Source organism: Myxine glutinosa, chromosome 8 (genome assembly GCF_964187855.1).
Source record: "Myxine glutinosa chromosome 8, kmMyxGlut1.1, whole genome shotgun sequence".
NCBI classification, from domain to species: domain Eukaryota; kingdom Metazoa; phylum Chordata; class Myxini; order Myxiniformes; family Myxinidae; genus Myxine; species Myxine glutinosa.
Window position 1 is genome coordinate 81,450,331 of NC_136268.1, and position 24,750 is coordinate 81,475,080.

The following is a 24,750-nucleotide window of genomic DNA, read 5'->3' on the forward strand; positions in this document are numbered from 1 at the left end:
GGTTGACGTGGCCACGCCTTCTTCCTGGCGCTCCGTCCCCTTTCTCCGGCTTTGCCTCGTGGCTTATGGCGGCGTTGAGCAAGCGCTAAGGCAGCTGCTGCTGGCCGAGGCGCGTAACACCTGGGAGGGGCCATGAGGTACAGACTGTAGGGGCGCGCTTAATGGCATGGCTTGGAGAGAGACGCTGTTAAAATGGACGAAAGGGCCTACTTCTTATTTGATTGACACAACGCAGATTCAACTTTTGGAAACACGGCCTTATCTAAACACATATTAATGAAATAACTGAAGTTCTATGGTGACCTACGTGTTGCTTGTGGCCTAACTATGGGGTGCAACCTTTAACCTTTTAATAATGTCATATTTACACGTGTGCGTTCTCAAAACCGCAACACTGCACCCCCCCTTTTTCCAGGCTCTCCCCGAGCTGAAACAATCAGGACTATCTTTTAAATTAGTGTGACACTTAGGTGTGGTTACCCTCTACTTTTAACCTACTACCCTGAGTGCGACAGTTTTAACACTAGATATGTCCCCCCCTGCTGCGTTGCGTCCTATCTGACTCACGTCCACAATTAACCGAATTACGGAATGGTTTCCAAACTAAACATTTAAATCGGTGGGGAGCATTATTTACAAGACTTTATTATTTACTTTTTATTATTTACATTATTTATTATTTACTTTTTATATATTTTGTTTGTCTGGTTGATTTGTTTGTGAAATAAATGTTAGCTTTTTCACGAGCCTCGATTCAGTATACAAAAAAAAAAGAAAAAAAAAAAGAAAAAAAAGACTACTATTATTTACACTACAACCCAGGACCTGTCTTTTGTGGGAAAAAGAATAGAGATTTTGAAAAGAGGAAATGCCATTGCAATGCACTGCACCGATACACCATACCCATATGCACCAATAAAATGCACCCTAATAAAAAAAATACACCAAAAAGCATCAGCACCAGTATGCGCACTGCGCAGTCATCACATTTCAAAAATAATAAAGGATGTCTTCTTGTGCTTCTCTGCTGGGCCGATGCATCTTGGCTTCTGGCTTCATCTTCTTGCTTGATGTTACTTAATAAAAATGGGCACAAACCACGTCCGCTTTTTTATTCATGGCCAGCAGGGAAACGTAGGTGGTCCGACTGCTGGGCATTGATGCCACTCCACAAGCCAGATACTGCTGACAGCAAAGGTTTGTCCCAGCAGAGATGCCAGGCCACAGAACGTGTGGTCCATAAGTGCCAGGCCACAGAACGTGTGGTCCATAGGGTGTACCGGTGCGGGCAGGCATGCAGGCATCAAGAGTGCGGGCGCACAATTCAGGGCACCTGCACACTCCCCTCGGACACAAAAGACCATGGTCCATGAGTGGGGAGGCAGACAAAGCAAAGGTTAGCAGGGGGCAAGGGCGCAAGGGTACACATCAATACAAGGCAATGCGACATGAAGGGCGCGGGAGAGCGAGCTGAGAAGGCTCGTCCCTACTCGTTCGTCACCCCCCATGTCAGCCTACACTGCCCTTGCCCCTACCCCGTATTTACACAATTTACACATTTACCAATTCGTCTCTACTGTCTCGTCCCCCATATCTCTCCCTAATTCCGAATTTGTCACCAATCCCTCCCAAGAAGGAAGGGATGGAATCACAAACAATGTCTCACCCACGTCAAGATGCGTCTTTCATTCTCCAAAATCGTTTACAAAACCTGGTGTGGAGTCTTATCACCTTAGTGAGTGGATGCGGATGGTGCGAAGAGATTTTCTCCTAACTATCTTCAAAATGCCATTAACACAGTTAAACTACCCAGGGTCTTGCCCTGCCAATCCATTGGCCATCATTACTCTATGCGGTTCTAAAAACCAATTCCCATTGACCATACTGTGGCGCTCTACCAATTTGGGGTCTCACTCCCCCGATTTTTCAATTATGTGCCCTCGCACAATTTTGGGGCTGGGTCGTGTGGCTCTCCTAGCAGGTCCTACTTTCCTGCGCATCTCCGCCACTGAACGTCGCCACCCAAGCTTGCCTAGCTCCTCACCCTAACCTACCTGGGGAAGGCCCTCCCTGGCACGTACCCCCTCGATGCCCTCTCTGGCATTGGGCTACCCGGGTCCTTCCTCTGGATCCTCAGGCCCCACTGAACTCTACTGAACTGAACACTAACTGGCTCCCAGAGCCTACCTGTGGCCTCACCTGGCCGACAGACTACAAGGGCGGAGTGCTCATTTAACCATACTCACTAACAGGCTCACACACCCAGCCATTCCATACACTTATGCACCCATCCAAGCAGTACTCTGTTACTACACGCACCACAGATGTCAATATCCACCAAATTTACCTACTCCCTCTACCTAACTTTAAACTACTCTCCCCGGGTATTCGTGAAGGGGTCCATCCTTTCCCCATCCACTCCTTCGCACCATGCACTCCACTCCACTCATTCCACACACCATTTACTCCACACCATGTATTCCACTCCACCAAGCTCTCTTGCACACTCTTGTGCTCTCACCATTCATCCACTTGCACCCCTTGCAAGTCAATCACTCAATACACAATGACACACATCCTCAATACTCCACTCATACACTTTCACACACACACACATCGCTCTCCAGCATTGCCTCATGCGCTCAAATTTTCCCACACTCAATTCCTCATTTCAACATGCTCACCAGCAAGACTCTCATTCAATTCCTCATTTAAACTAGACCACAAACACACTGCATCATCTGACTAACTACTACCCCTCTAATCATTGTGCTTTCCCCGTCATCCCTTGAAACTATGCACATCCCTCGTCATTATCACCCAACTACTCTACTCTACGTCCCCACTACCTGTACAAAAGTCACTACTTAAATCCTATGTCTCCTAAAGTCACTTCTAGGTCCCTAACCATTATCCTAACACTCCCGGGCTAGTTTGTACTGCCAATCCCCATAAAACTACTGCTCATGTGCCCAAGGATGTGAGGGATGGTAGAGCTACCATCCCTCTACATCACTATCGCCATTACTACTAGTCCACTACTCTGAGCCTCTCGGTGCGGGAATACATTTTTCACAGCTCGGCTTTGAAAAGCCGGCAATGCGTGCGAATGGTCAGTCTCCTGTAGGTTGGGTCCGTCCGGCATTTTCGATTCTGGGGAGGAGGCATACTCGGGCCGAGGCGCCAGGGTCCATCTCGGCGCAGAGGCTTGCGGTCTCCGGCCCGATGACCCAACCTCCCCTGGTCGGAACACCGCCCCCGCTAGGGGGCAAAGGTCCGACCTGGCCTTTCTCCCCCGGAATCGTGCCGGTCGCCGCTATGACGCGGAACCGACCATACAGGGCGGAGCCCGGCACGAATCGTGCACGGCGCTCCTTGCAAGGGCGCCGCGGCAACGATACCCGCCGGGTCACGCAGCACACAAAACACACCACGCCCCGAGAGCTCGCGTCGGCTATCCGTCAGCCGAACCGCTGCCCCGGTCAGCGTCGATGCTCGGATCGCATGCTCACACCACGCGTTCCTTTTCTCACTCGCACATCCCATACACTCCGTGCACTCTATTACTGCACTCTCTCTCTGTGCACTCTCTTCTGTCGCACACCCAGGTGCACACCACTCTGTTGCACACTCCTCTCGCGCACCTTCTTGCACACTCTCCTCCGGTGCCGTACTCCGTACCACTCATGGGGGTGCACTCTTGCACACACCCACTCACCCGCTCCGGTGTGCATCCCTGCACACGCTCCTCATCCATCTCCGGTGTGCATCCTCGCACACTCTCTCCATCCCTCTCACTCTGTATCACACTCACTCTCACACATACACTCCATTGTGCATTCTCCCTCACTTTCACACTCTGTCGTGCATCCTTCCTCGCACTCTGTAATACACTCGCGCTTCGGCGCCGTTCGCTCACGCACGCCATTCGCTTTCACACCGCGCACCACGGACCTTCTACGAGCGCCCGGGTGACGTCTGGATCCCAAGCGCGCGAAAAATCCTTTTGCGCCAAACACTTTCGCGCCAAGCCTCTTCGCGCCATACACCAACCTACTCACCTTGGCGCTTCCTCTTCTTCGCTCCTCCACCACCTGCAAACTTTCCATTTGGTTATGCAGCACGACATCATGATGTGAATCCAAACTTTGCGCGCATTCCATCACTTTCTCCGGTTTAATTCCTATTTCTGCCGTCTCTCCAATTTCAATTTCGACTATAATGATTTCATTTTCTTTTTCCTCGACGACCGCCGGTGCATATGAATTTGCCCTGTGCAATTCGGTGGCCGTCGGGTTCTTCACACCCGTGTCGCTATTTCTATCCCGGTCCAGTTACCTGCGCCTCGCTCTGGCTCGCTTTTCCCGCGTTCCTCAAGCCGCGCTACCCCGTCGCATACCCGTGTGCCTTTCCCGCCTGACATGCGGTCTCTGTCCTTCCCCATCTGTTTTATCTCATACCTGGCTTTCTCCCTCGCCAACCCCTCGTTTATTTCTCGGGCCTGGCCACCCACGTCCTCAAACTGGCCCCCTAATTTGCTTCCGAATCCCCCCAAATTGACGTCTAACCCCCCAATTTGACTTCCCAATTGCTCACTATTGGCCCTCATTTCTCCCATCTCTTTAATCAATCCCCCAATTTGGCTTCCCAATTGCTTATTATCGGCCCTCATTTCTCCCATGTCCTTACTCAATCCCCCAATTTGGCTTCCCATATCATTTCTCAATCCGCCAATTTGGTTGCCCATATCATTTTTCCATCCCTCGATTTGGTTTCCCAACCCCATTTGTATGGCTGCCTGCAGCTGCGCAATGAGGGCCTGCATGTCCATCCCTCCCACTTGCGCAGCGCCCTCGTCGCCATGTGCGAGGCGCCGCCATTTTGTGCGCCTGCAACCCCCACTGCCGCACCCTCATTCTTTTCCTCCTCCATCTCTCCCAATTGTTCTTCCCTGGGGTCCTGGGTTAATTCTAACTCCTCTTCGTCTACCCCCACCGGCATCCGATTGCCTTGGCTATCCATGGCACGATTCAAAATTTAGCTGTTAATAAAAGGTCGGCCGCTCAAAATTTTGACCAAATTTTTCCACAGATAAGAAAATTTGGTTTGGGTCCAAATCCCACTCCTGACACCAATTGTTGCGGATCTCGGACGTCGGCTCTCCCCTTATCAAGGGGGTTGAATCCCCTTGTCCTTTTATCTGGCCGACCCGAGTCCTGGAAGTTATAACGTTCCTTCCGGTCGGTGGTAAATAGGGTTGTTGGTCGAGTCTTAATCCAATTACCTAAGTACTACCACCGGCCGTAAAGCAAGGAGACAACTCCCGCCCGAACCACGGCGTTAGTGGACACGCCGAACGAAGCGAGCCGCGATTCGGGCTGTTAGCAAGGACTAAACCCGATTCTGAGCGGTTTCTAATCGTGCCACGTTTACCCAATTGAGAAAAGACTAATGTGATCGGATAAAGAGGAAACCCAGAAAATAGGAAGAACAAAGATTGGTTTATTAACAATTTACAAGAAGGAGAAGAGGAAACGAAAGAATGTACAGGATAGGAAGAGGAAGAAGAAGAACACAGGGCAGCCTTAAACAGTCTTATTCTTAATACCCAGGACAAACGGGCCCATCTCACATACACACTCACACGGGGATTGTAGATGGTGGATGGTCACCGGCACGTCCAGGCTCCAGTTGGCTCCAGTCCAGGCTCCGGTCCGGCGGGCGAAACCCGGCAGGTAGCTTCGCGTGTAGTTGGAACGCGAACGGACAGTTTATATAACGGGGGGAAGGTTGGTGTGCTGCGTATGTAATATAATAGGTGCACACTCGTGCCAAACGCCCCGTCTCTCCAATGTCCTCTTAATCAGCGCGCTTCCTTGCAGTCCTCACAGTCCTGTACGCGCCGTCTTGGACAGTTCTCTCATCAAGCACGGTGTATATCTCTCCTCGCTGGCAAATCCTGTCACAATCAGCGCCAGCGAGTAAGTCCTCATTTACTAAGGTCCTCCCTTAATAAGCACCACTGCATCAGTCTTCACAAAGGTGCGCTCTCCCGATAAGTCCTCCTTTAATAAGGTCCTCCTTTAATCAGCGCCACTGCATCAGTCCTCCGGTAAGTTCTCTCATCAAGCGCGCCGTATATCTCATCAGTCCTGTGAAAGGGCTTTGCGTTCGCTTTTATAACAACCAAGCGATCACTCCTCGAGCCCCAAAGCCACGCCTGTCGGCGATGTTGCTTCAGCTCTGATTGGCTGGTTATCGCTTACCGGCCATGCCCTGATGGTGGGTTGACGTTGCCACGCCTTCTTCCTGGCGCTCCGCCCCCTTTATCCGGCTTTGCCTCGTGGCTTATGGCGGCGTTGAGCGAGCGCTAAGGCAGTTGCTGCTGGCCGAGGCACGTAACACTTGGGAGGGGCCATGAGGTACAGACTGTAGGGGCGCGTTTAATGGCGTGGCTTGGAGAGGGACGCTGTTAAAATGGACAAAAGGGCCTACTTCTTATTTGATTGACACAACGCAGATTCAACTATTGGAAACACGGCCTTATCTAAACACATATTAATGAAATAACTGAAGTTCTATGGTGACCTACGTGTTGCTTGTGGCCTAACTATGGGGTGCAACCTTTAACCTTTTAATAATGTCATATTTACACGTGTGGGTTCTCAAAACCGCAACAATATATATATATATATATATATATATATATATATATATATATATATATATATATATATATTGTTGTGGTTTTTAGAACCCTCCACTTTGTAAATATCTGTAATATTCCCTTCTAAATAATCCCCTGTAAATATTCCCATTTTTGGCGTAAAGGTCAAAGGCCGCACCCTAGTTAGGCCACGAGCAACATGTAGCACACTATAGGCTTCTTCTTTTGTTATTTAATTAGTATGTGTTTCAGGTAAGGATCTGTTTCCAATAGTTGAATCTGCGTTGCATTAATCAAATAACCTAAGCCCCTTCAATTACTCTCTCTCTCCAAAGTGCCAGTAGCACCTTCAACGGGGCTTGTCCTTCCCAATGCTGCCACATAATCTTATTGCCGTCGTCGCTGCCTTAGCGCTCGCTCCAAAACTCCATGGAACATGCGGTCGGCTCGAGGAAAGAAGGGGCGGAGCCGCGGGAAGAGGTGTGGCCTCGCCCACGAGCCGTCGAGGGTGGAGCCAGTGAGCCCTCGCTGACCAACCAGGGCTGAGGTGAGCTCGTTAGTAGGCGTAGCCCTATGAAGGCGGCTTGATTTCCAACGTGCGGTCATATATGCGCGAGCGCGAAGCCCTTTTAAGGAGATGCGGGGGATGAGTGAGAGATGCGCCAGGGAGAGAGAAGGAATCAAACCTAAGAGAACTGCATGAGGGAAACCCTTTGATGAAGAACTGCGCAGAGGATCGCTTGGAACGATCGTTTGATACGAACTCCCGTTTGGTTTGAGAGCGTTCGGCACGCTATACGCACGCAGCCTCCCCGCCCCTCGCATTTGTAAGGTCCGGTCGCGCGCCAACGACACCAGCTGCCTGCCATTCTTCGCGGCGGACCCGGAGCCTGGACCCATCTGCTTGGACCCTTCGCTTCCTTCCCACCACCATCACCCCCTTTCATGTTAGTGTGTTTGTATTGTCCTGGGCGTGTTATATAAGAGTGTATAAGGTTGCCCTATGTCCTTTTATTTCCTTCTTTTGTGTATTCTTGCCTTTCGTTTCCTCTTTTAGTGTAGTTAATAAATCATATTTGTTCTTCCTTCACCCCTCTTATTCTTTGGGTTTTCCTCTCATCCGGTCTCTTTAGTCTTTTCCCAATTGAATACCTGTGGCACGATTAGAACCGCTCAGAATCGGGTTAGTGTTATTGCTAACGGCTCGAGCTTTGGATTGCTAAACCGCTCGGCAAAATTCCATCTTGTCCGTGGCTCGGGCAGAAGTAGTGCCCTACTTTGCGGCGAGGTTGGCGAAGGTATCTCGGACCCCATTGACCAGTCACCCTGGTCAACCTCAACCCCGCAAAGGAGCGCGATATCTTCTAGGACTTGGACGGCCAGTGTAATAGATGAGGGGATTAAATCCCCCTCGGTAAGGGGAGCGCCGTAAACCGAGATCCGCAACAATATATATAGATATATATATATATATATATATATATATTGTTACAGACGTGGCTTGGATGTTATTTACCGAGCGGTTTTATGGTATGACCACGTCTGCACAAGTTACCCGATTGTGCCCGAACGTTGACTAATCGCGCTATGCTAGAACAATGAAGGAAAAAGAAGACACACGGCTGGAATTAATACGACACGACACCAGGGATACGGTTCTCAAAGGTTGTTATTACAATAATGCGGAAGGTTTAGATTACAGGGACAAGAGGGAAACATAGGAAGGTGGGCACTTAAACACACTTATATTAACCCCAACAGACGACAGATAAACGGGACAAGGCTCACTCACACGGGGTCTGATGGCCAGGAAAGCGGGTAGCGATCGCTCCAGGTGCACCTGTGCTCAGGGCAGGATCACGTACGGTCCAGTTTAAGAGATGCGGTCGAGGTATTGCAGCGCTCGAGGGGTGGCGACTTCTCTCTCCAGGCTGGGGGCGCATCTGACGTCACATCCGGCGCGTGGCCGCGTATATCCGGCGGGGAGTGACACGCCCTCGGCTCGTTAGCTCCGCCTCGTGGAATCGGCACGTTGCTTCTCATTGGGTGCGTGCGGGGGGGGGTTACTGGCTCCGCCCCTGACGAGGAGCTGACAGCCAGCCCCTTCGGGGTAACGCCGTGGAGCGTATGGTCATGGCGGGTAACCGAGCCGGTGTGAGGACGCACACTCCCCGCCCCTCTGTTGTTGTAGTCGTAGTTGTAGTTGTAATTGTTGTTGTAGTTGTTGTTATTGTTGTTGTTTGGGGAAGAAGATGGGAGGAGGTATGGGAAAGGTCCTAAACTCACTACTGATGCCATATAATCACATTCTGGTGCAACGAAGAGTCATAATTAATGGAAACGAGGCCTTAACTGACATAGATTAAGAATAACTAGGAAGATGTCCGAAAGTTGTCTACGTGTGGTGCGGTGGACCTGGGCACGACATTTAATGGGGGAAGAAGGGGAAGGTCGGCTCTACTGATTGTTATTTACATGCAATGGGACTAGGGAATGGGGGATTGGGGAAAGTTGGGGAGTATTGGAGAAAATAGGGGAATATTTACAAGCGGATATGGAGGCCAAATTCCATATTCGCAACATTGCACCCTTCTCTACCCTCGGGGCGTCCCGACCCGATAAATTTTTACCTACTTTAGTGTGGCACGCAATGTAGTTCCCTCTACTATTAACTCTACCCTGAGTGCGACAGTTTTACAGATATTCACGAATGAGTAAATATGTCCCCCTGCGACGTTGCACCCTTCTCCTCACAGAAACACACCCACAGGATAACCGAATCCGGAAAGAATTCTCAAACTACACATACAGCCGGTAGGGAGCATTATTTACAAGATTACGCTGATATCTACACTACGATCCAGGACCTGTTTTTGGAGGAACACATGCAGATGTTATGCATAGAGAGAGCGCGCTTGCCAACATCGATACACCAACCCACGAGTGCTCTGTGGCCGACGGCCTTTAATAACGTGCAGAGCACCCTTTCCGAGCATCAACAGCACCACCCCATCACCAATCGGTGCAGTCACCATTGTTCAATGATTAAAAATAAATGCGACAACCCCTAACCCTGCAGGTGTCTCTTGCTCTTCTTGTGGTGCACTTGGTGTCAACTAAAAGTGGTTCACCTGTATGGCATAGGTGCCACGTTGACCCATAGGTCCATCCCCGGGTGGTGCTTGGCCGCAAACGAACTGCGGTCCATTGTGGGTGGCCACAAACATTGCGGTCCATATGGTGTATCGATCCCGGCAGCAAACAGCGAAAGTGCAGGCCCACAACTGCGCAGCCAGCACCTCTCTCTCCTCTCTCTCTACCCCAAAGCCAGATCCTCGGAGGTGGGAGACAAAAGAAGAAACAAGTGAGTAAGGTGGTAAGGGCGCAAAAGTGCACGCAATATAAGGTAATGCACACTGGGGGCACATGGGAACCAGGTGAGACAGGTACGTTCCTATCGTACGCCCCCCCCCCCCCACCAGGTAACCTACATGGCCCCTCCCTTACCCCTTACTGTATCCACACAACACAACACTACCCATAAACATCTACTTTACAAATCAACAAACATCCCTACTGTCTTCCCCGTTCCTCCCATATACCAAATTCGTCTTCTCTCCCTCCTAACCAATCAAATTTGCCATTTTCAACTCTCATCAAAATTTGCCATCTCCAACTCAACATCAAAATTTGCCATCACCAATTCATCATCAGTCCCTCCTAGGGAGGGAGAGATGGAATCACCCCAATGTCTCATCCACGTCGTGATGCGTCTCACAAATCCTCACAGCAATCTCATTTCCTGCACAAAACAAAGAAAACACAGGTGTGGAGTCATCATCATCACCACAGGTAAGTGGCTGCGTATGGTGCGACAGGTTCATCAATCCTAACTATCGCCTAAATGACTTTAACAACTTTACACTACCCGGGGTCTTTCTCCGGCCAAACCATTGGCCCTCTTACACTATGGGTTCTAAAAACCAATTCCCATTGGCCAAACTGTGGTGCTCTTCAATTTGGGGTCTCACTCCCCCGATTCATCTCCCGGTGCCCTCGTACAATTTCTGGGCTGCGACGTGTACCTCTCCCAGTGGGTCTACCCACCTGCACACCTCCACCACTGCAGTTGCCTCCGAGCTTACCTGCTCCTTACCCTAACCTAACTACCAGGGGAAGGCCCTCTGGCTCTCTCCCCACTCCGTGCCCTCTCTGGCACTGGGCTGCCCGATCCACACCCGGGATCCTCAGGCACCCACTCACAACTACCGGCTCCCAGAGCCCACCTGCGGCCTCACCTGGCCGACATCCTCACAGTGGTGGAGTGCCCAACCAACTACACACACTAACAGGCTACACGCCCAGCCATTTCCACAACACTAATGCACCCATTCACAACACCATTCTGCAACCGCACCACAAATGCCAATATCCAACCACAATTTACCTGCACCCTCTACCTAACACTTACACTACCCGCCCCGGGTACTCGTGAAAGGGGGTCCACTCTTCCCCCATCCACACCTTCGCACCATGCACACCACTCCGTACCACTTACTCCAACTCTCTCCACACACCTGTACCTGCACACCTGTGCTCTCACACCTGGTGCCACCTGCACCCTTCTCTCCCCAAGCGCATTCGCGCTGATCCACACACTCACTACTCATACACTGCTCCACACACCTGTCCAATTGCACACCTGTGCAATCACACCTGTTCCATCCTCACACACACGGCATCATCTCAGCTAACTACTCCCTTCTGAAACTTGCGCTTCCCAGTCGTCCCTTTAAACTATTGCGCTCCCACGTCATTATCATCCATACTAATCTACCTGCGTCCCCACTACAGGTATCAGTCACTAACTAAACTTAACGTTACCTAATGTCATCTTTCTAGATCCCTACAATATAACCTAACCCACCCGGGCTAGTTTTCACTGCCATACACCCCATAAACTATTGCTCCTTTGCCCCCCCTGTGAGGGATGGTGGATTTGCCATACCACCACATCGGGGGTCTCTCACTACCAATTTTGCACATCAAATTTCAACAAATCAAAAATTTGCCAATCATCTGCCAATCACTGTACCATTACCAATCATCACTCTGCCAATCCTTTGCCAATCATCAAATTTTGTTTTTCTCCAATTTTGGGTCCAAAACACTAACCTCATCACCCAGTCGACTCACTAATACCTCTCGGTGCGCCAATTCCTGTCCAAAGCCCGGCTTCGTAAAGCCAAACAATGAATGCTGGTTGTTTTGTGCCAGTGGCTGGATACATCCCGCATTCGGTGCAGGGAAGGAGGTTTACCCGGGCCGAGATCCCACGCACCACCTCGGCGTGGAGCCATCCAATGTCCCGATCTCGACCTGCCGGCACGTCTCAACAAAACGTGGTCGCCATAACGACCCTTCCTATCGGGCTGCCAGCTCCGCCTAGTGGAGCACGGACGCGGCCGTCCCACGCGAGGCCCAGCGTGGATCGCGCACGGCGGTCCTTTCGAACCCGCCGTGGCTCGGATCCCCGCTGGTTCTCGCGGCACGCGAAGCCCGGCACGCACCGAGGGCCCGACTCGGCTATAAGTCGTTCTAAACTCTACCCCGTCTAATGTCGATGCTTCACCTGCATGCTTACATCCCGCAGCCCGTTCCTTGCTCACACATCCAGCCGTTTCCATGCCCCTCGTACCGTTCCTTACACACCCAGGTACACCCATTCCACTCACCGCCTTGGTCACACACCTGACCACCGAACACTTTGGCACACACTCGTTGGTAGCACACCTCACCAATACACCTCTTCGCGCCCCCTCCTCGGTCACCTCCTCTGTGACAATCACAGGTGTGCTCTCATTCGCACACCCAACCACGTGCCTCACCACCAACTCCAGCGTGCATTCCCACTCACGCTCTACCATTCCAGGTGTGCATCCTTCCATCCCAGGTGTACATCCTCGCTCCCCTGTCACAACTAACTCACGCTCCATGTCACTCTCACTACTTTCACCTCCATTCCTGACAGCGCACTCACCCTTACTCTTGACAGCACACTCTTTCCTCATGCACCTGTCCGTCACACACCTTTCTCGCGCACACTCTCCCGTTACACCCTCTGTAACACTCACCACAGCTGTGCATTCTTCCTTGCCTTTGACAGCGCACTCTTTCCCCATGCACCTGTCCGTCACACACCTTCCTCGCGCACACTCTCCCGTCACACCCTCTGTAACACTCACCACAGGTGTGCATTCTTCCTTGCCTTTGACAGCGCACTCTTTCCCCATGCACCTGTCCGTCACACACCTTCCTCGCGCACACTCTCCCGTCACATCCTCTGTAACACTCACCACACCGCGCTTCCATGTGCCCCCTCGCACACGCGCTACGACCGACTCACTCTCGCCAGCACACTCACTCCTTGGCACGCACTTTTTCCTCACACACCCCAGAGTCGGACTTTCTTGCACACCTCCTTTTTCGCACACCAGACCTGTCGCACACCTCACCAACGGCCTTTCACGAACACCCGGGTCCATCTCGACCCCCAAGCTTCTTAAATCCCCTGGCGCATCATACGCACGACCATATTGGTCACCACTTACACCGGGTCCTCTTCCTCTTCGCTTCTCCTCCATCACCTGCGAATCCCTCATCCGGTTAATGAGCACATCATCACGATCCAAACACAGACTTTGGACCAATTCTTTTATCTCCTCTTTTATCTCTTTCTTATCCCCTCTCCGTCGCTTCTTAATTTCGCTCATCCCTTCTTCCACTTCTTCTAATTTGTGCTTCACCTCTTTTATTCCCCGGTACGTCTCCTCAAGCTCATCCTCTAAGGCTACCTTGACCGTTTCCAGGTGCGTCCTCACCTGCCGGTCCTTCGTCTCCATTACCTCTATCACCTCGTCCAACCTCGTTGTCAGTCCCTCACGTACCATCTGACACTCTTTTTTAATTACCCCTACGTCCTTTTTCATCTCCTTCTGTGTCGATTTTAAACCCTCTATTACCGCTGTGTTCTTCTTTACCTGGTCCCCCAACTCCTTTTGTCCCACTGTCAGTTGTTCTACTCCCAGCGTCAACTCCTCTATACCACCTTGCAATTTTACAGTCCCCTTTCTCACCTCTTTCTCCATGCGCTCCTTACAGTGCCTCACCTCCTCGCGCACTCCTCCGACCTCCTCACTCACTCCTCTTCTGATCTCCTCTCCCATCACTTGCATCTCCTGCCCAGATGCCACCCTCATCTGCTCCATTTCCTCCCTGTGAGCATCCAGTTTGGTTTCTACCCCCATTCTGACCCCCTCTATCTGCTGCTCCATTTGTTTAACTTCCCTTTCCGCTTGGTCCCTCATGTCCCTCAATTTGCCTTCCATACTGTTTTCTAACCCCTCTAACCCATTTTTCACTCCCTCTATCTGATTCTCCTGGGCAGCCATTCTATTTTCTACCCCCGTTAACCCATGTTTCACTCCCTCTATCTGATTCTCTTGAGCGGCCATTCTGTTTTCTACCCCCGTTAACCCATTCTTTACTTCTTTTATCCCGTTGTCTAACCCCTCAAATTTCTTTTCTAATCCCTCACCGGTACCCCTCATTTGGCCCTCCAATCGCTCACCCTGAGCATCCATCCGGTTCCCCATTACCCCCATTTGGTTTTCCAATCGCTCACTATTCTTTTCCATAAGGGCCGTCATTTGTATAAAAAAAAGTTCCAATCTTCCCAGCGGCGCTACTTCGGTCGCGGGCACGGTGACCAGCGAGGCGCCATTTTGCGCGCCCGCTTCTTCGTGCGTGACGGCGCTATTTTGCGAACCTGCCGCCCTCACTGCTTCGCTCTCCTCCTGTCCCTCATTTTGGTCCTGGATCGACCCTACCTCACTCTCCTTTACCGGACCCCAGCTGTCTTGATCCGCCATAGCGCGACTTTCAAAATTCGGTTTTTATTTTTTATTTTCGTAAAACAAATTGAAATTTCGCCGTTATAATTTCGCGCGGGAAACGCGCTCCGAATCGATTCGGTCGAGCGCCGTACGCGCTCCGGCTCGATTTTCCCTCCCAAACTTTGGGCCTAACTAATTTAGTCCCGGGTTCGAATTCCACTCCTCGACACCAATTGTTACAGACGTGGCTTGGATGTTATTTACCGAGCGGTTTTATGGTATGACCACGTCTGCACAAGTTACCCGATTGTGCCCGAACGTTGACTAATCGCGCTATGCTAGACCAATGAAGGAAAAAGAAGACACACGGCTGGAATTAATACGACACGACACCAGGGATACGGTTCTCAAAGGTTGTTATTACAATAATGCGGAAGGTTTAGATTACAGGGACAAGAGGGAAACATAGGAAGGTGGGCACTTAAACACACTTATATTAACCCCAACAGACGACAGATAAACGGGACAAGGCTCACTCACACGGGGTCTGATGGCCAGGAAAGCGGGTAGCGATCGCTCCAGGTGCACCTGTGCTCAGGGCAGGATCACGTACGGTCCAGTTTAAGAGATGCGGTCGAGGTATTGCAGCGCTCGAGGGGTGGCGACTTCTCTCTCCAGGCTGGGGGCGCATCTGACGTCACATCCGGCGCGTGGCCGCGTATATCCGGCGGGGAGTGACACGCCCTCGGCTCGTTAGCTCCGCCTCGTGGAATCGGCACGTTGCTTCTCATTGGGTGCGTGCGGGGGGGGTTACTGGCTCCGCCCCTGACGAGGAGCTGACAGCCAGCCCCTTCGGGGTAACGCCGTGGAGCGTATGGTCATGGCGGGTAACCGAGCCGGTGTGAGGACGCACACTCCCCGCCCCTCTGTTGTTGTAGTCGTAGTTGTAGTTGTAATTGTTGTTGTAGTTGTTGTTATTGTTGTTGTTTGGGGAAGAAGATGGGAGGAGGTATGGGAAAGGTCCTAAACTCACTACTGATGCCATATAATCACATTCTGGTGCAACGAAGAGTCATAATTAATGGAAACGAGGCCTTAACTGACATAGATTAAGAATAACTAGGAAGATGTCCGAAAGTTGTCTACGTGTGGTGCGGTGGACCTGGGCACGACATTTAATGGGGGAAGAAGGGGAAGGTCGGCTCTACTGATTGTTATTTACATGCAATGGGACTAGGGAATGGGGGATTGGGGAAAGTTGGGGAGTATTGGAGAAAATAGGGGAATATTTACAAGCGGATATGGAGGCCAAATTCCATATTCGCAACAATATATATAGGTGTTTATAGGACTCTAAAGGTGTTTGTGTGCGGTGGATCAAAGGGATGTAACAGTCATCTGCGCTCCCACATCCAATAGTAGTTAGGGTCTAAAGAATCGAAGAGAAACTCTCTGGAAAATCTCCTTAATCTATTTGCTGATGACTCCACGCTCTGCCGTGACATCCCTCATCCTTCAGACGAAGGCTGCAGCCTCTTCCCTCTCTTCAGACCTTGAATAAAGTCACAAGATCTTCAAACACTTGGAATGTGTTTTTCATTAGTGACAAATCTCACACTCTCACTATCTCTCTCTGAAAGGACCGTCTGGCAACCCCTCCTCCCCTCGCCCCCATTGACTTAGTTAACAATCCTTTTGAGGAAGTTCAGGCATTCAAACTCCTGGGTCTCACTATTTTTTATATTATATATTTATATATTTGAGCCTTTTTTTTTTTTTTAAGACGAACCACATTTCAAAGTTGCCCTCTAAAGTCAGTCGCCGACTGGGCATCCTCCATCATATAAAGTCCTTCCTTGGCATACCTGAACCCGTATCCACCTACAAGGCTTTCATCCACAGCTTGATGAAGTACTGCTCCCCCCTCTAGGCTGTCTCCCCTGCCTCAGACCTTGCTTAGCTTGACGCCATGGAAACCAATGCTCCCAAGATTATTGGCATCTCCCGTGCTTTAGAGGAGTCAATGGTCTATCACTTTGCCATCATCGACAGGTTGTGGTCTCTCTGTCTTCTACCGCCTCCCTTCTGATCTTGCACCCTCTGCTCTTTCCGTGCTTTGCCCCCCTCAATCCCAACATTTCTGCAGGGCTAACACAGCCCACCATCAACCCCCTTCTGGTGACATTATCTAAATCCAGGATCTTTGCTCATCTCCACTCATTTGTTCCTCTATTTTCCCGGCTGTGGAACGAACTTCCACATTCTCTTCATTCTCATTCTTCCCTCCACGTCTTCAAGAGAGCTGTTCACCACCATCTCAGATTGTCCCCAATCTAAAACCATTATCTTTTCTACCGTTTGGGATTAATCATGTTTGAGAGGAGGGAGAGGGGTTGGGTGGGCTGGGAAAGGAGTTGGGAGTTATATGGGTTGTGAGTACCTTTATATTTTTTATATTTTAGTTTTTTTTTCTACGTTATTTCTTTTTTCTTGTGCGTTTGTACACAGAAAAACTATGATGTATCCAGAAAAATGCACACAGTACACAGAAAAAAACCTAAATAACCCCCCCCTCCCCCAGCAAGGAAATTAACTATCTGAATAATTGTGGAGGTCTGACAATCATAGAAAATAATGGCTGGGCTAATCTCCACCAAATTTTACATATGTGCTGGCGGTACCTACCCAGGTTCAGGTAATGGGCTCCACCCCCCCCCCCTCCACAAAGCAATTATTTGCATGTGTGTGTGTGTGTGTGTGTGTTTGTATGTCTGACCTCAAACAAGGAAATTCGGCCATTTGGCCCATCATTGCCGTGGTGCACTCAGGTTAATTTTTGCTTCAGCTTTCAACGTCCATCTTCTTGATTTTCATTGCATTGCATGGTTATTTAATTTCATTGTTTCATTGTAAGGGTCATTAAAAAAATATTGATTTATCTTCTATGCATATAATTTTTTACTCCATTCTCCAATCTGATGCATCTTGTGAAGAAAAGATTAGAAATAGGTAACAATTCAAATCAAATATTATAAATGGGGAAACATTGCACCAGTATGAGAATGTAATTGAGGGAGGGAAGACACCATCTGCGTGTGGTTGCTGGACCTTTTCACTGCAATATCATGCTTCTGAGAAATGAACTTGGATATGCAAGTATCTATGAAGGCATAATGTTTTTCTGCAATGATGGAATCTCCATGTTTAACTATTTCCCATTGTTCAAAAAAAAAATCACGAAGACAGTTCATTTGACCACAAAGAAGAAAGCAATTGCAAAGGTGGCCAAGTAAAGGCAAAGCTTTTGCTACAGACAATTATCTGACCTAATTTTCCATGAATTAACAGCATTATGACCACTAACTTCTAGATCAAGCTTTGTTCACAGCATACTGGACTCATCCATTGGTACATGTTGTGGCTCATTCATCCTCTCTCACCTAGTGGTTGGATACACATTTCTCGTCTGCTACTAGTAACAGAAATTTGCGCAATTACTATTAGCATACTGAGCTCCTCACCTTCCATTCACCTTGAACAGGTTTAGACAAAGACCTGGTGGACCATACAATTTGTACCAGTTGTCAAGGTATTTCAAGACGCTTCCCTCAGAGAGCATTCGATTTGGGAAAAAACATAAATAAAAGCTTTTATATGTTTAAATGTTGTTTACCTGTGACTCTGAAGGTGGATAGAGGTTGTGTTTTCACACCTGTCTGTTTTTGAGTAGGATATCTGAAAGTTATGGACAGATTTGAATGAAATATGATGGACAGGTTGGGTGTGTGGATGAAATGATTGAATGAAATATGGTGGACAAGGACAAATGATTATATTTTGGTGAAGATCCAAATCCCGATCCAAATACTAGAGTTTTTCAAAGCGATTCTTCACCATTGATAGATAGGGCCAAAAACGATATATAGCACGATATCTCAAAAGGTGTGGACGGATTCGGACTAAACTTGGTGGATGAGTTAGGTAGATGTTTTTTGATGTGCGGCAAGGAATAATAGTCCGGATGCAGATCCGGCCTATCAGTGGGATCCAAAATGTAAACTGTTCAGCTTGGCGGAGATATGAACTCCACCGAGTGCTGTTCTAGTTTTAAACATGTATCTATATTTTTTCAAATAAAGTAAACTGTACATATACATATTATATATGATGCAATTATACGAATGATACTTTTAAGTCGAACTTGAGTTATAAGATGAACCCTTTATCTGGGGTTTGTGAACAGCCATAACCAGCAATTGACCTATCTTGTAAGAAAAGGTTTGCAAGGTAGATCAACTTGCGTGTGGTGTGGAATATTATCATCATCATAGTTTGGCAAAGTGAAGCAATGATTGGTATTTGCAAAGCAAATCCTTTTTTTCTGTGTACAATTATTAACCAGGTCAGATTAAGACAAGCAAACTTTTCTCCTACTGTGGCTTTGTACTTTGAAAAGAATGTTTCTCCATACTTGGCCTCAAAGCTGGTATTTGGCAGCTACTGTTGGTTGGCAGAGGTGGCACGGACCCCATCGAGATTATCTGACACTTCTGTCAACATTGCAGAGTGTGGAGGAGGGCAGAGACGTTTGAGGAATGCCAGGTCGCTGGGAAGAGGGAAAGAGGAGATTTAGGTTTTTGTAAGCCACTTTGGTTTAACCGGAGAACATTACTTTATTGTCTGTCTAGATCTGTCATTCAGCAGCTCGTGCTTATTCCCACTAACCTGAAAGACCACCTTGTTCAAAAGCAAGTTCGAGTTGATGACACCGCAGGATGAGTCACTGTTTTGACACCGTTTTCCATAAAATATAACTTTTTCATGGTTGGCCTTCCGTATGTATATATTGTAATTCATTCTACTATCTGATAGAGACACCCAAACTATTTGTTTATGTCGACGTGTTCTGCCAAATGCCATTTAGCACTGCACCTCCAAAGTTGTAAGATGGCAAGTTAGGTGAATATCTCACAGGAAAGCATTCTTTGTTATGATCCACCCGGTGAGCAACCCTCGTTCTTGCTCATTTCCCAGAACGTTGCCACTTGGCCGAGCCGCTCTAGAAACCCGTCTGCCTTGTTTTGCCCTGAGCAAATTTTATTAGCCTCTATTTGTAACATTTAAACCCTGCAGATTAGCTACTTTCTTACGACTTATCAGTTTCACACGGCCTCATGGAATTTGCTGTAACCCACTATTTTATCAACAATGTGTTTACCAGGAATGAAGCTTGGTGAGGATAGCACAGCTAAAGCCATTATTTAAAATCTGAACTTTCTCACGAGACCTCTCTCCTATGATCTTCAAAGAATTAAACATTTGTATTGCTTTGAAATTGAAGACCTTCATAAGAGTGAAATATAGATTTGAAAAATTTGCATCCTTTTGTAGATGATGATATCCCTCAGCTCTTGTTTGCTACAATATTGGACAAACGCGAAGCATCCGCGCTTCAGTATGTCCTTTTATCATGGTTCAGTTCCTCTGCACCATGAGAATTTGACAACTTAGAATAAATGTAAAACTTCTTGAAAGAGAAATTCAATTCAACTTTCAAAAATTAAATTAACTTATCTGGTCGTCCATTTAATTTTTCACATTTCATCCGAATGAGAAAGATGAACCATTGCAAATGCAACCTTAGTGAACTGCTCAGTAATTTTTATGTAGTGGCTGTCTAAGCCTAATACAAAGGGAAGACATTCAACTTGTCTTTTTATAGTTTTGTTCAGCCACTGGCTTCTTGTAACACAAGCTTGCTGTATAGGGAGAGGAGAAAGTTTTCTTGATGTTTGATCAGATTTATTGTACTTTCTGAGGAATTATGTGTTTAAAAAGAGAGCGGACGTGCATTGATGTGAAAGGAACCGGTGATGTAAAATGATATCAAATCGGGGGGTTGTTTTAATTATAAAAGTTTGGAATTTATCCCTTGCTGGGAACTTGATGCTGACATTAAATTAAATTTAAATTTTGCTTAATTCCTGGTATCATATCATTTCTTCAATGTTGTGTGATTAGTGGACCATGGTATAAGGATATAATTAATTTAAAAGTACAAAATTTTCTTTAATGCATTTAAAGATTTTTGAATAATAATTCTGAAATTTTTCTACAAATCCTGAACCCTTGTGAATTTATGTAATGCTGTCTTCAAATTTTGCTGCTTCCATTTTACAACCAACCTGGTCACACAAAACCTGGAATGCAAGCGGAAAAACAACAGGATACAAAATCACGAAGGACGCAACCCCCAAGCACACTTTGAAATGGGACATGTCGACTTTACATTTAAATGATTAACTAAATAAGTAATTTGAGGTGCCTTTACTGCTGCTAAATTTCTCTTACCTCCCTCCCTTCTGTGCTGTGGTATGCGGCAACACTGACTCAGGGGAATGATGGAACGCATGCAGATACAACGACTGATTAATTATTATAAGTGCTGCACAATAAAACCTGTAAATTAATTGTTTAAGACCGAATGTTTTACTGGGGAGGGGTAAAGCGACTTTCAGGCCACCCTGTAGGTAGCGGTGATAGTAAAGTGTATATAAATAAATAAAATGTGGGATGTAGGTCGTGGAGATGGTAAAGTGTATGTAAATATATAAATAATTAATAATGGTATGGCTGTAGCCATGATGGTAGCTTGTACAAACAATAAATAAAAGTTGTGTGTTGGTAGTGGAGATGGTAGTGTATAAATAAGTAAATAATTAATTCAAGGTGAAATGCAATTTGTAGAATGGTAAAAGGAATACAAATAAATAATTAAAGGTGAAATGTCGGTAGACGAGATGTGTATAAATAAATCGAAGGTTGTGTGTTGGTAGTGATGGTAAGGTGTATATAAATAAATCATTCAAGATGGTATGTTGGTAGAGGTGATGGTAAGGTGTATATAAATAAATAATCCAAGGTTGTTCGGTGGTGGAGATGGAAAAGTAAAAAAAAATAATGGTTCCCTAAAGCAAATCCAAACCTGTACTATTCTCTCCTGTTAATGTTTATTTATTTACTCCAAACATTTGGAAATAAAATAGTGTCACATGACTTTTGGCTCCGATACCAAAATCACTTGATGTGCCTGATGCCCAGATGTTATTGCATGAATGTGCCGAATAGGAATGAAATGCATCCAGTCATTTTCGAGTCGAGGCTCCGGATGGACGCACGGACTGACAGCACCCAAAATGGCCTGCCGTCCGGGTGCGAGCTAATAAAATTTATACAACCAATTAATAAACTATTGTAATACTATAATCATATTTTATGGCATTTTTGTTTTGCTCAAATCTTTCTCAACCATCATTGTGAAATTCTAAATAGTTAGCCGTGTTCCTCCCAAAGGATGGTGCTGCCTATAGCCATGGTTAGCCAACGTCAGCCACATAAAAATGGTTAATCATGTTATTCAATATTGTATATTGAAGTGAATCGTTGAAACTCCACATAATCTTCATTTTCTCAACTTTCTTCTTTTTAACAATGGCCATGTGATGAATTTTAAATCAAGTTGTCTGGTCTTAGGTTATATAGTTGAAAATATATACTAGGAAATAGAAAAAAGGTGTTTTGTGCAAATTGAGTTTACATAACTGTAAAGGTGAGACTGTTCTGGTGGCTAATGGAATTTGAACATTGCCACCACTACTTTGAATGCGTTAGGAAGGGCATCCGGCCATAAAAACATTGCCTCAAACAGGGAACCATGATTGTCATGGGGCCCGCAAGGCTAACCCCCGCTCTAGCGGGGAAAATGGCCTTAAAACGATCATTCATTCCACCACTACTTTGACATTCCTCTGATTGCAGATGGAGCAGAACCTGTTGCTGCGGCCTGGGGTGGTGAACAGGGCACCTTTGTCATCATGTCTACAGCAGGGCAACAACAGGACAAATGGGGAAACAGCCAGGAGGTGTGTGCACATGTCTGCCACTATCTTAGAAATCATCTTCCATGTTTAGTGTCATGTACACATTGCTTTTCACACATGTGATTTTCATAAACAAGCATGAATTGACGTGTTCACAAACGAGTGCAAGCTTTATTTAAATTGGAAGATTACGAAACGCTTAAAAGTTGAAAATTACCGAATGAAAAGGAACATGTTAAACAGCTTAGAAACACATCCAGCCTGACAAATAATTGTTTCGATATCCAGTGAGATTCTCATCAGATTTCTGTCATATCTCGTGAGAAATCATGTTTTTTTTGGGTCTGTCTGTCTGTTATTGGATTTTTTTGTTACCACGATAATTGGTGAAACACTGAATAACTTTCAACCAAACTTGCTACAAGTATGGATTGCAATAGAAAGATGAATGGATCCGATTTTGGGTTCAAAAGGTCAAAGGTCATCACCTTTATTATTATATTTTTTTTTTTACATTTTCACCCCTGTCCGTTTATTTGGTTGTCTGTTTGTCTGTGAACAAGATATCTCCAAAAGTTGTGGTTGGATTCAGACAAACTTTGGTGGTGAGGTTAGATATGTGGCACGGACAAAATTATTAGATTTTGGTGATGATCCGGATCTGGATCCGAGAATTTTAAAAGTGATTCTTCACCATTGAGAAATAGGGCAAAAACAATATATAGCACTATATCTCAAAATGTTGTGGACGGATTCGGACAAAACTTGGTGGACAGGTTTGGTGTGTGACACGGAAGAATTTATTTCATTTTGGTGAAGATGCCCATCCAGATCCGGATGAGAGAATTTTTTTTCGTGATTCTTCAACTTTGAGTGATCGGGCTAAAACCAAATCATAGCACGATATCTCAAAGTTGTGGACGGATTCAGACAAAACTTGGTGAGCAGGTTGTGTGTGTGACAAGGACTAATTGATTCGATTTTGGTGAAGACCTGAACATGGATCCGGATACAAGAATTTTTTAATTCTTAAGTAATTTTTCATCATTGAGTGATGGGTCCAAAAACGATATATAGCATGGTATTTCAAAAAGTTGTGGACGGATTATGACAAAACTAGGTAGATGAGTTGGGTAGGCGACAATAACAAGCCGATTCGACTTTGGTTCAGGGTTGAAAATTACCGAATAAAAAGGAACATGTTAAAGAGCATAAAAACACACCACACTCTTACAAATAATTGTCATGATACCGAGTGATATTCTCATTAGTTTTGGATCATATCTCATGAAAAGGAGCTACCCACAAAGCTACACAAATACCAACATACACCCTAACGAAAGCATCGTCTCCCCATCATCAGGTACATCAAATTACAAAACAGCCATGACCTCTTATGGCACATTCTAGTTTATTTTGCATTCATGTTCTTTACATCTTTCTCCGTTGTTTTGAACAAGTCAAAATGTTTGTTTCACATTGCCCTACAGAGTATGGTTGGGACGAACGTAGTGCACGAGACGGGCTCGGTTTCTCCCCGGAGTCCCGAGTCAACCTCCCAGGCCGAGGCCGCCCTGTTGCTGGAGTTCGCACAGAGACGAGGTTGGTCTGCAGATACTCCTAAGGAACCCCAGGCAGCAAGACTCACTCCACAAGTCATTGGGGTAAGTTGCGGATTTCAGGGCAATGAGTTTGCCATTTGAGGATCACGTTTCACAGTGTCAAATTGTTCATTGTAGTGCTTTCTTTTGTTTTTGTACGGCTCTGTGCCGTCCCATCTTTGGACCTGAGGATTGCATTTCTTGGATGTGATGACAGGGTAAATAATGGTCACGGTACACTTACTGAAGGGGGGGGGTATCTGTCTCAGGTTCAATCTCCTGCAAATTCAAATTGAACTGGCTAAGCATTGCATTGCAAAAGTTGTTATGAAGCTGATCAATTATAAAGTGTGTTAAGCTGAATGTGTCATTTATTACCTCCGCCACCGGGAGGTGCATGAAGGTTTTGTTTTCACCCCTGTCTGTCTGCCTGTTTCTCTGTGAACAAAATATCTCAAAATGTTGCGGATGGATTCAGATGAAACTTGGTGGAGAAGTTGCGTATGTGACAAAGGAAGAATTGATTCAATTTTGGTGAAGATTCAAATCCGGATCTGGATCAGAGAATTTTTAAAGTGATTTTTCACCATTGAGTGATGGGGCTAAAACCGATATATAGCACGATATCCCAAAAGGTTGTGGACAGATTCGGACAAAACTTGGTGGACAGGTTGTGCGTGTCACAAGACCGAATTGATTCGATTTTG

The 24,750-nt window shown here is 46.9% G+C and overlaps 1 protein-coding gene across 3 annotated transcripts in view; it reads left to right on the top strand.

Annotated features, from left to right (window-relative positions):
* LOC137432635 (uncharacterized) overlaps positions 1–24,750 on the top strand; it is a 76,980-nt gene that overhangs the window by 25,062 nt on the left and 27,168 nt on the right. For all 3 annotated transcript variants that reach the window (XM_068124719.2, XM_068124720.2, XM_068124721.2), the window contains 2 exons: positions 22,381–22,484; positions 23,933–24,106. In XM_068124719.2, coding sequence (XP_067980820.2) covers positions 22,381–22,484; positions 23,933–24,106 — 278 coding nt within the window. The remainder of the gene's footprint in view (positions 1–22,380; positions 22,485–23,932; positions 24,107–24,750) is intronic.